Genomic DNA, 12,362 nt, shown 5'->3' on the forward strand with positions numbered 1-12,362 from the left:
AACATTTAAATGTGTTACATAGCAGTTCTCATTCTTTTCAATCACTTCATATTATAAGGTTAAAACACCGCAATATTAGAGGAGAATATCTTCTTGTCCTGAGCGGGCGACCAGCGGCGGTGGTCTGCTGCGCAACCAGTACGCTGCTGTAGGTGCTGCAGGTTCTCTTGCTTGACCAACGATTATCTTCCACGCTTTTCGATCTAAGGCGATGGTTCTTTCTGCTCGAGGTCAAGTCGAAGGGCCTTCAAATCATCCTGGATTTGTTTCATCCATGTCTTCTTTGGTGCATTTCGATGGACCCTCCAATCGGTGGGGCGGGTCAACCAGAGTAGGCCATGGGGGTAGCGGCTCGGGTCCATTCGACAAATGCGGCCAAACCAACGGAGTCGGCGGCGCTGGATTAGGTCGCCGATCGTCGGTTGGCTGCCGCAGCTGGTGAGGATGGTGTCATTCGAATGACGATCGCGAAGGGAAACGCAGAGAATGCATCGAAGGCAACGCATTTGGAAAACTTCGAGCTTGCTCAGGTCGTGTTTGAGCATTGTCCACGTCTCCGCGCCGTAAAGTAGAATGGGCAGGATCAGGGTTCGGTAAAGGCGGATCTTTGTCGCCAATGAGATGTTGTTCTTCTTCCAGACGCACCAGCGCAGGGAAGCGAATGCTGCCGCCGCCTGCCCAATTCTGGAGCGTATCTCCACTGATGATGCCACTTTCTTCTCCTCGACGAGGGACCCCAGATATTGAAATTGTTGGACTTGTTTGATCTGCACACCGTCGAGGTGGACGATCGTTGGTGAGCCGTCGGTGGTCAGGACCTCACCGAGAGGAGAATATGATCATCCAAAAGATCAAATGATTCCCTATGAGACAGTGGGAAGGAAGAACCCGCTTTTAACAGGAAGACTTCAACAGATCCAGGCTCAGGGAGGGAAACACAGAGTCACCAAACACAAACACAAACTGGGGAGTAGACAAAAATGACATCACAATGCATCAACAAGGAGCTGCAAAGAACCTGCTGCTCAAATGTGGGGGCAAAAAATGCAAATTTTATATTTTTAAAAGATTATTAAAAATGCTTTATGACAAAGTGCATTTATTTGGTTTGCTTATTCATACGGTAAATTTTACTAATAGAAATATATAAACAAATACGTGTATGTCTTAATGAGAGTATCAGGTCATTCTGGATTTGTTGCAGAATCATAACAGCGAGTGTTTCCTTGTATATTCTGTTCCCTCCACCTGACAGAGGCCAGGATCAAGCTGAAATAACGTACACTGCATTCACTGAATGCTGTTTGCTGTGATTTGATTTCCTGCAGCCCGAGCAGAAGGGGAACATCTCCCTCCTCCTCATGTGAGCTGGAGGCCAAGTGGTTCTGCAGTGGCACGTCTTGTGTTTGCTGGAGGCCGTGTTGATGCTGTTGTCCTCTGCCTGCAGGTCAATGCGGTTGTGCTGTGTCGGGTTGTCATGGTGACTGTTTCCAGCGCTCGTCGCCGTGCTAAGATGCTCAGTCCAAGCTCAGCATCAAAGATGCAGACCTATGACCTTACCTGGTGAGATACAATAAAGTTTGTAGCACTCTCTGTCACTCCCTCTCCTCCTGCTTTTTCTGTGCTCTCCTACGATTTTTTTTTTTCTTCTGTTGTCTGGCCAAACTCGCTCTCTCTCTCTCTCTCCCTCTCTCTCTCTCTCTCTCCCTCTCTCTCTCTCTCTCTCCCTCTCTCTCTCTTCACACAGATACACACACGCTTACTATTTTCTTTTTGGTTGAGCAACCCATGATGAATAGAGACAGTGTGAGAGACGGGGAGTTTACTGTGGGAGTGTAAGTGCTTATCAGCTTAACACCTGGGCCCTGCACAATTGTTTCTCTGTGTGTGCGTGTGTGCGTGCGTGTGTGCGTGTGTGCGTGCGTGCGGTTGCTACAACTTTGCTACAACTGTTATTCCTTAAAGCACTTTTCTCCAAATACTTTAGAATTTCTTCTCACATTAAAGGACCAGATTGTTCCCTTTGCCTATTTAGCATTTCTGTTCCTGTCAAGTCATCTTAACATTAGGATACCTGAAAAAATGAGTTCCCCACAGAGGAAGAGGACAGCCAAACGCTCTCTGTAGATGTCGTACAGCAGCGGTCCCCAACCCCCGGGCCTCGGACCGGTACCGGTCCGTGAGTCGTTTGGTACCGGGCCGCGAGAGTTGAGGCTCAGGTGTGAAATGTATAGTTTTCAGGGTTTTTATCGGTTTTCAGCGTTATTTTGTTATTGTTTTTATCGTTAACTCAGTTTTCCTGGGTCTTTTCACGTGTGTTATGAATAAATCTTCTTTTTCAGTACCGGTACTAGTTTTATTTTGTTGTATTTATCCGCGACACCTTAAAGGCCGGTCCGTGAAAATATTGTCGGGCATAAACCGGTCCGTGGCGCAAAAAAGGTTGGAGACCGCTGTCGTACAGTACGGTGTTTGTTCGTTTTATGTAACGGTCATTGTTGCCCTTAAAGTTGAGGCAGAAACAACAAAGTAACTATTAATTACATACATGTAAAAATGTATTAGCCTTCCAAATGCTGAGCAGCAAACACAAATTCCACCCAGTTTGCAGTTAAACTTAGTAGCTCTGCTACGATGTGTTTTTTCTTTTCCTGTTAAAACGCAGATCTGTGGTGAGTTTTTGTTGTTTTTTACATAAATATTATTTCAGACACAGTCGAGTTTTCATTTTCTGGACAAAATGAATCCAAATCATTTGATGTTTACCCCCTTAATATCCACTCTTTCATCATCGACCGGTTTAAGGTGTGTCTTTTGTTTTAGGCCCAAATAAACGTTACTTTTTTAAACAGTGCAAATATATTTTCCATTACATCCTATAAATGTTAGTTTTCTGCTTCCAAATAAGCAGATATTCTTTAAAAAGATGTTAAAATCATTACAGGTAGGGAAGAAATTATTATTTAATGCACATCTACATGTACCTGTAGATATTTTATATGTAGAATGGGCATTCTTCAGTAATGTGCTTGTCAGAGGTCAAAATATTAAAATGAGAAAGTCTGAAGGAGAAACTGGGATCTCACATATTTTATAATTTCAGATTCAGGTAAACAAAGTGCTTCAGCCCAGCATCAAGCAGCTCGCTTCCTTTTTATCTCAGCCCAAAGCTGTTCCCCCTCTCGCTCTCGCTGTCTCTTCGTTCCCTCACAAACACACTGAAAGTCTGTGCCAGTGTTACGTCAATGGAGGAGATTAGAGGGAAAACGACTTTCAAAAATAAAAGGGAAGAGAGTGTTGGCTTTGTCCTTGCAGACACAGTGTAGTCTGAAAACTCAATCTCTCTACCCAGGTGCAGCAGTGTGACAACAATAGTGGTTTGAACAAAGGCAACCTCTTCTGCCTTGCCCCATGAAATGGTTATTGGCCGTATAAGCACCGGGATCATTGAAAGAAAGATTGCAAAGGAACAGGAGCACGACTGTGGTAGGCGGTAAAATGTTTAGCTTTGGAGAGATCTTTGATGAGAATTCAAGGAGGAAATATCTGAGAAGAAAATGTCATCAAAATAAAAGTTGAAAGCTCCGCTCTGCTCGTTCCTTCTCTGTCCTCAAGTTTTATAACAGGGTTAACAAAGAGAAAGAAAAGCACTCAGGAATCAACACAAGGTGAAGTTTTCTTTCATAGGTGTGAGACCTCGAGCTTGCACGCACCCGGTGTTCATGGATGTTTCGTGTACATGTGTGCTTGCAGGGCTGTGACCCGTCCAGTTCTGATCCTGCTGCCCGTCCTGGGTCTGACCTGGCTGTGTGGCGTGCTCGTCCATCTGTCTGTGGTAGTTGCTTATATTTTCATTGCTCTCAACTCCTTCCAGGTAAGCAAAGCCCCAGCTCGTTGGATATTCCTGTAATATTAGTGGTTACTTGCAAAGGGAAACAGAACAGCAGCTGAATTGTATTCATTTAGACAATGTGTCCATGTGATTTATAATCTTTCTTCTTGATTTACTCAGAGAGGAGAATTCAAATTAGGGATGCAACGATACCAATTTTTTCAAACCGATATGATACCGATACTTGGATCTGAGTACTTGCCGATACAGAGTACAAAAAGCGATACTTCTACCACACACACACGCACACACACACAAATGCAATGAATTGGAAGACAGGTTTTATTTTATTCTCTGCCGATAAAAAAAAAAATCTTAATAAAAATGACCACAAAAAAATTTCAAGTGAAAAATAAGCACTTCTGTTAAATTATTGCAGAGTGTCCACATTGTAATTTTACAAAATATCACTGAACTATTGGCACTGTCTCGAGCTTTCAGAATAATAAATAAACACTTCTGTTTGGAATAAAATAAATACAAATTAGGTTTGAGAATAAAATAAACTTTTAAATTATTGCAGAGTGTCCATATTGTAAACAAACAAACAAAATAATTATTATAAAATAAATAATAAATAAAATAATAATTGGCCCCCTAGTGGCCAATCTAAAAACCTACAACAGAAATGACAAGCCACCCTCTGATTAATGAAATAAGTTGGTATCGGTTCATGGTATCGGTTAACTTTTACGAGTATGAGTACACACACATTTTACAGTATCGGCCCCGATACCCGATACCAGTATCGGTATCGGTGCATCCCTAATTCAAATTACATCATTCGTTTAGACTTTTGATGCCAAGAGCCACACGTCCGGCTTTGTGACGTGCACATTTCATCTACAGGAGAGGCTCTTAAATAAGTAAATGGCATACAGAAACATATAATACACAAGCTCAGCGTGATGAAACATTAATAAAACACACCACAGAGGTGTTTGGACCAAACAGCACTGAGGACTCCCTGAAGCTAACTGCCCAATGAGATGCTCTCAGATAACCGCATACTTCAAAGGATACAACAAAGAGACAATAACAAGTATTGGTTGTTTTGTGAAAACAACATGGTTAGAAAGCAGAGGTGTAAATGTAGACTGTCTTGTGAAAAGTAACATTTGTGTTTTATTAATCATAATTAATGCAACATTACAGTTGCTTATGTGTTGGGGGTTATCTACCAACTGGAATGTCAGTGCTTTGAACCTCGGCTTTTCAAGGGAACACGTCTGTACTGAGAGTAGCTCCAGGTGCATCGGTCAGTGAGTGGGTGTGATTAAACAAAATTTAAAAAGTGCATAGAATAAAGAGCAATATGGACGTGTTTGTGAATTGTTGAATGTGTTGTGTAGTGTGGAAAGTCTTTGAACACCCAATAAATGTTTAAGAATCTCTCATTGGCTCATTCCGGCCTTTTCACTTGAATGGGTTGAATTAGGTATTCAAGCAATCAATTACTTGGTTACTTTTGTCAAAAAGGTTTACTGTTAAAATGATTAAATGTATTAAAAAAAGGTTTAAAGCATTTTTCAGCCTCTTCCGGTGGTTCAGTCAGGCTGGATATGATCTGCATAGCAATGACAGTGTATGCCATCTTTTTAACACTACTATGTGAAATCACATTACAATCACATTATTGATACAGTGATGTCCTTATACGTACATTCTTCAGTCATTTAGACAATAGACGTATAACCTAACACACAATTTGTAGCAATAAAAAGCAGTATGCCATTAAAACTGACTGTATGCCAACCAAAGCCAACAAGTACCTGCAACAGAGACGAGCAATCAGGCTGCCTTTCAATTCAATTCATGACTCAACAAAATTAGAGAGAAACACCAACAATCAGATAATTACCTATGAGCAAGCACCAGGAAAAACACCCAGCAGAAGCAGGCTAATGGTGGAGCAGCCATCTGCCTCGAGTTAGGAGTAAAGGGAAGGGAAAAGAGAAGAAGGTTGTAAGGAGACAGAAAACATCCACACTACGGGAGAAAGAAGAAGAAATAGCATTGCAGGCTCCATTTCTTCATTACTGCTACAGGGACTTATATCTAATAAGATTAACCCCAGTTATACCTCAGCTTTCATAAGAGAATGCAGCCACAGATACATCTGCAGCACAGGGCTTCACAGAATTTAAAGCATCTGCAGCGTCGTTTAACAGAGTAGTTTATGGATAAATAAATACATAAAAACAGTGCATACAGGATCATGGTGTGTTGCTCCCCATATGGAAAAGAAATAGAATAAACTTATAAAAGACTTGCATCAGATGTGGCCTTCTTCATATAGTGACTCATATAAGGCTGATATGATTTACTCATGAAAGTGGCCACTTTCTCATTACTTTCATATATTGTTTTATTAAATATCCAAAACATACAAGTTTCATTTATATAATTTTTCAAGTGATCTTATATCTGTTTTCACTCTTAAATTCAATTCAATTCAGTTTTATTTATATAGCGCCAAATCACAACAAAAGTCGCCTCAAGGCGCTTCATAGATACAGAGAAAAACCCAACAATCATATGACCCCCTATGAGCAGCACTTTGGTGACAGTGGGAAGGAAAAACTCCCTTTTAACAGGAAGAAACCTCCGGCAGAACCAGGCTCAGGGAGGGGCGGGGCCATCTGCTGTGATTGGTTGGGGTGAGAGAAGGAAGACAGGATAAAGACATGCTGTGGAAGAGAGACAGAGGTTAATAACAGATATGATTCAACACAGAGAGGTCTGTTAACACATAGTGAGTGAGAAAGGTGACTGGAAAGGAAAAACCCAATGCATCATGGGAATCCCCGGCAGCCTACGTCTATTGCAGCATAACTAACTAACTATCACTGAACTTCAATAAGTAGTTGGTTTGAAGAACTTTTGGCGGATGTTTATATATCTGAGTGCTGACAGAAGACAAGTTTTGTTTATCTGATAGAATCATGACGATGCAGGAAGTGACATCACTGACTAGTGCACCACCACCAAGCTGCAGCAGTTCACCACAAAATACTTTAATATGTCTTTGTGTTCTGTTTATGTGTGCGTGTGTGTGTGTGTGTGTGTGTGTGTGTGTGTGTGTGTGTGTGTGCGTGTGTGTGTGCGTGTGTGTGTGTGTGTGTGTGTGTGTGTGTGTGGGAGGTGGCAGTCAGTACTTTGAACCACAGGTCAGACCACATCTCCTTCGAGCTCTCCTGATAACACAGCACTCAGTTCCTCTCACATTCATCCTTACGTCCCACTTTCCACACACTGGCTCTGTTATTCTTATAGCTCTCTGTGCATCTCTCCCTCTCTGCCTCCTTCCTTCTTCTCTTGTCCTTTCCTAAACCTCCCACCCCTCCTTGCCCTTCCCAGGTCTTTAATTAATCAAAATGAGCTAGCCCCTGGGTGACCCTCAGAGAGCTGCTAGTTAATTTAGATTTACTGCCAGTGTCCAGCTGAGGGCAGATAACACTACAGTAGGAGTTTTTCCTCATGTAGGTAGGAGGAGGATGCTGGGCCAGCCTGTCTTCTTCTTCTTTCCACAAAAAGAAAAAACAAGGGTGTAGAGAGAAAGAATAATAACATCATTTGAGGTTAGACACACTGCAGGTTATGGTGGAGGGGGGCACAGTAGCTATAGTACAGTATAGCTACTATATTCCCATCTCTTTGTATTTACATGAGTGTTTACGAGACTGCATGTCTTCTGCACCTTCAGCAAAGTCTGAAATTAAAAGTGTTACTCCAGGAAAAGACACAACATGTTTAACATCATGTGGATTTCTCCTTTTTAAACATTGGAAAACAAATAACGCTGATGAATTAATAAATGTTCACACACTGTGCAGTTCAGTAGTTGAACCATTCAAGCCAGTTACCTATTAACAGTGTTGGGAAGGTTACTTTTAAAATGTATTCCATTACAGATTACAGATTACATGTCCCAAAATGTATTCTGTAACGTATTCTGTTACGTTACTCAATGAGAGTAACGTATTCTGAATACTTTGGATTACTTAATATATTATCATGCTGTTTACAACTACATGAATGTACTATTGCTGTGATTTATTACTGTTACTGAAGGTCCGCGGCTCCGAACCGTAGTAAAGGGACCTCTGGCTAATACGGTGGGTTCTGTGTCGGCTCGTAGCTGAAAACTAGCTTTACTTTGTTGTCTGGGTCAACTTTGCTAGCAGAGACAGAGAGAGGCGTTGAAAGGCTGCTCCAACAGAACTTATTGTTTCAGAGGAAAACACGAACACGGTGTACAGTCGAGTCTTAATAGCTTACTTACAACTGGGCTCGTCAGGCTCTCTTCTTGGCTGCAGTGGTTATTATTATATTTACATGCTTCCAGCTCCCGTTTCTGCTCGATGACAGCTCGTACTTTTCCTTTTTCTCCCTCCCTCGCTCACAGACACATAACGTGTATGGCAGTCCATTCTCCCTGCAGCACGGACTACACTGCCCATGATGCTACATTCTTTAGAGCTATACCTGTAGCATTCTGCCTGTTAGCTTAGCACAACAACAACAAAAAGGCCTCTCTCACCCAGGAAACACGCAGAGAGAGAGCGTCACCCTGTAACCATGGCAACCGTAACGCTGCCGCCTGGAACAACAGAACGTAGCTGTCAAACAAAACCCAAACAGTCCTGACCCGCCACAATATGAAACAGGGAAGTACCGCCGTGTAATCCATTTATTTCAACAAAGTAACTGTATTCTAAATACCACCTTTTTAAACGGTAACTGTAACGGAATATAGTTACTCATATTTTGTGTTTTAAATACGTAACGGCGGTACATGTATTCTGTTACTTCCCAACACTGATTATTGGCTAATACGGTGGGTTATTGAACTGACTGCAGTATTTAAATGTTTCACGACAGCTCAGTTTACGTTTATCATTCATTTTACACACTGTAGTTTTTAACTATGACCTGAGAACAAAAGTAACTTAATAATGGAAAAAAGTATCTTTTTAATTTTTAGTAAAATTACATTTGTTTTCATAATCAAAAAAATTAAGAACTAAAGACTTGTTGGACATATGTACTTTAAATACTATTAAGAACACAAAGGTTTTAGTAAGAGCTATTTTTTTCAACAAATGCACACAGAACATGCTTATGTTTACACACAATGGCAATAATTTAACAAGAAAAAAAATTATTAACAATAATAAAGACCTAGCATAACAGAAGCCAGCCAACCACAAACCAGTGTACTCTCAATGCTGGTCCCAGGCCTGGAGAAACTGGGAGGTTTGCATCAGAAAGGGCAAATCAAACAGGATCCATCGGGCCCAGGTTAGCAACGAACACCTGCAGTGGTTTGGCTAACACGTCGCCAGCTGATACTGTGTTACTGCTGTCTTCATTGGAGTTGTAATTGGAGCACGCTTCAGTTGGTATAAAGGTGAACAGAGCGAAGGTGACGACGAGGTGTTGAGTAGGTTTGGCATTAGGAAAAGGAATGTGGAAGGATGGATGGTAGTGGACTTCCTGACAAGGATTGAAAGGGCCGTGCTGAACTCAAGAGAGGAGGAAGGTGCCCACAGGTGTACTACATCCTGAAGAAGGTGCAGGAGACTGCAAGGTGCTATCAGCACAGTCTTTAGCGTACCTTTAGGATTAAAGAAGAAGAAGTGACGGCAAAGATTAAATGTTGCTGGACAAGCTGGCAGATGAGGTCAGGCAGGAGACTCTTTGTCTATGATGTTATTAGACAACACTGATCTGCAGTGAGAGTAGGGAGCAGGTGGGGAAACCTGGAAATGTGGAGGTATGCTCTGTGGAGAAGGGGAATGTATGTCGGGAGCAGGAGACAGGATATATCTGTGTGAATGGGAAGGCAACAGGTGTAACGGTGAAGATGCAAGAAGCAGAAGTAATGAAGGTGGAGGAAGAGTGCAAGGAGAGCGTCACAACATGCTAGTGAGATCAACGACTGGTTTAGACAGAGTTGCACAACAAAACGATGGGAGATGCTAACATTGTCTTTGGGAGTCATAAGGGATGAGGCTGTCAGATCAGGCTGGATATTTGAAGAGGGGTGGTGGGTGTGTTGTACACAGGATGGATGCTTACATCCAGAATGCTTATAAAGTGGAGTTATTATGAAGAAGAGGAATTCTTTGCTGAGGATTTTATTTTATTTCTGATTGGGGCGTCTGACAGCCTCATTCTAAATCTGTGAATCCAGCCTGTCGAGTCATCATCATCAGTAGTTGTCTGCCAGAGTAGATGTGATGCTAATACTGGTTACTGCTTGGCAGTGGTTTCTGGAGGGGGAAAGCGGTTGCAAGGTGCTGCAGTAAAACCCTCCGAGGTATTGTTCTGATTGCTGGCTCATTGCCCATAGTTGCATGTTTGTCTGCAAACACTTGCTGAGCAGCAATGCAACTGAAAGCGTGTGACGCAGACTGGAGATGGAGAAGCTTTGCCTTTGCAGGCATTTTTCAGAAGATACAGCTTTTACTTTGAAGGCGATTCATCTCCATTTCCAGTTTGTGTCACATTTTTCAAACTGAGAGAACCTGGACAGTGTTTGTAGAGTCCATCACTTCCATTCAAACTACAATTGCAGCACTATTGGAGCAACCAGAGCAATCACAAAAAGGGTTGTGCCAGCTGGGTAATACACAGGTGGTGACCAGCTGTCACTGACAATCTAGGGCTTTGTGACTGAGGTCACTTGGACAAGTGAATATATGACATGGTTAGTTGTCACACATCTCAAAGCCTTAAGTATTTTACATGTAATTATTATAAAGTATGAATGGAGATGATTCTTTTCTGTCTTCATACGTGCTTCTCAGTGCACCTCTCTTCTCTCCACAGGGTCTGTACATCTTCCTCGTCTATGCTGTTTACAACAGTGAGGTAAATGCATTCAGTGCAGCTTTTGTCCTGCAGAATCAGAGCACATCCTTGTGCATTATGTGAGGCTGCAAGCCTTTTGGACAAATCAGTGGGTGTAAAGACTGCTTCTCATTTAGGTGAGGAATGCCATAAAGAGGATCAAAGAAAAGAGAAAGGCCTTATCTTTCACGGTGAGTGGGCAGAAGGATCCATCAGGACACAAAATAAATTCCCTCTTCAGAAAAATGGACTGAAATATGGACTGGATTGTGATGTTTTGGCAGAACTGCTCCCAGCCAACCAGCTTCCTACCTTCTCAAAGGACCCCGATCACTTCCTGGGGCCACAGCCTACCGACGACCTCCAGCCCTGAGACCAGTGAGACGTCCGTACCTGCCGGCACTACTTCCACATCCATGGTCATCAAGAACGGTGAGCTGACGTGACGTGCTCCTCACTCAAATATCACACATTTTGTTAAGAACACTGATTGGAGTTTATTGATCATGTGTCTGAAGAAGGCTCAGATTCAGCCGAATGCTGCAGCACTGGTCAGATGTACAGTGCAATAAGTAATGACCCAAACTGCCCAGTCTGCTCTCACCACAACACAGTTTCAGATACTGAGAACAAAACTGAAGGTGGGTGAGGTGGGTGGAGCAATCTCAAAAACACATTTTGCAAACTCCATGAAGTTAGATAGATAAGTTAGATAACTTTTTTTATGATAATGTTTGATCACTCTTTATACATTTATGACTCCACAGGTTTATCACCCAATGCAAAACAAAATTAATCTGATTATGACCCTCTCTGATGAAGCACTGCAGTGTAGCTGAATGATATTTCTGTGAACACCATGACTACACAGAAGAAAGCATCACCTTGATCCAGCTTCAGTGTTATGAGTCTTTGTGAGTTACAAAAGCTGTTATTGTGGGAACTATAATAAACCACCCATCCTTCAGACTTATCAGGTGCTGTGGATGTCATGCATCCATCATCAAAAGACTTTTGGCCATTGTGAATATTATCATAAGAAAGCATTGAATGAAGTATTATTGTGGTGCAGTTATATTTATCTGCAAATCCTTCAGTTAAACTAAAGACATGTTTCGAAGACAAAAAGTCCTGCACGAGTTATTTTTCACCTCTAGAAGAATAGTGAGAACCATAGACTCTGATTTATAACCAAGATATGTACTTTAATGCACACATTAAGCAAACTAGAAGGTTCGTTAGGTGACTTAGTTCAGTATTTGGATGAAGGCACAAACTCAGTAACAACACGGTGACATTTAGAAACATTTCATATCAAAATGATTCTGGAAAACTCATCCAGGCGTGGATGTGAATATGAGTGAGTTCATAGAACTTATTGTTATAATAATAATGGATTGGATTTATATAGCGCTTTTTTAGGCACCCAAAGTGCTTTACAATTCCACCATTCATTCACTCTCACATTCACACACTGGTGGAGGCAGCTACAGTTGTAGCCAGGGGCGATTCTAGGATCAGAGCTTTGGGGGTCGCCCCGTGGCTCAGGGGATTGGGTTAGCTGATTTAGCCCTAACATGGTGCTAACATGGTCCCCTGTTAGGGCTAAATC

At 42.0% G+C, this 12,362-nt stretch overlaps 1 protein-coding gene across 5 annotated transcripts in view; it reads left to right on the forward strand.

The window, feature by feature from the left end:
* adgrd2 (adhesion G protein-coupled receptor D2) overlaps window positions 1-12,362 on the forward strand; it is a 55,025-nt gene that overhangs the window by 34,294 nt on the left and 8,369 nt on the right. For all 5 annotated transcript variants that reach the window (XM_085179486.1, XM_085179490.1, XM_085179491.1 and 2 more), the window contains 5 exons: window positions 1,448-1,563; window positions 3,754-3,874; window positions 10,730-10,771; window positions 10,888-10,941; window positions 11,035-11,182. In XM_085179486.1, the coding sequence (XP_085035612.1) occupies window positions 1,448-1,563; window positions 3,754-3,874; window positions 10,730-10,771; window positions 10,888-10,941; window positions 11,035-11,182 (481 nt within the window). The remainder of the gene's footprint in view (window positions 1-1,447; window positions 1,564-3,753; window positions 3,875-10,729; window positions 10,772-10,887; window positions 10,942-11,034; window positions 11,183-12,362) is intronic.

This window comes from Neolamprologus multifasciatus, chromosome 12 (assembly GCF_963576455.1).
Source record: "Neolamprologus multifasciatus chromosome 12, fNeoMul1.2, whole genome shotgun sequence".
Taxonomy (NCBI): domain Eukaryota; kingdom Metazoa; phylum Chordata; class Actinopteri; order Cichliformes; family Cichlidae; genus Neolamprologus; species Neolamprologus multifasciatus.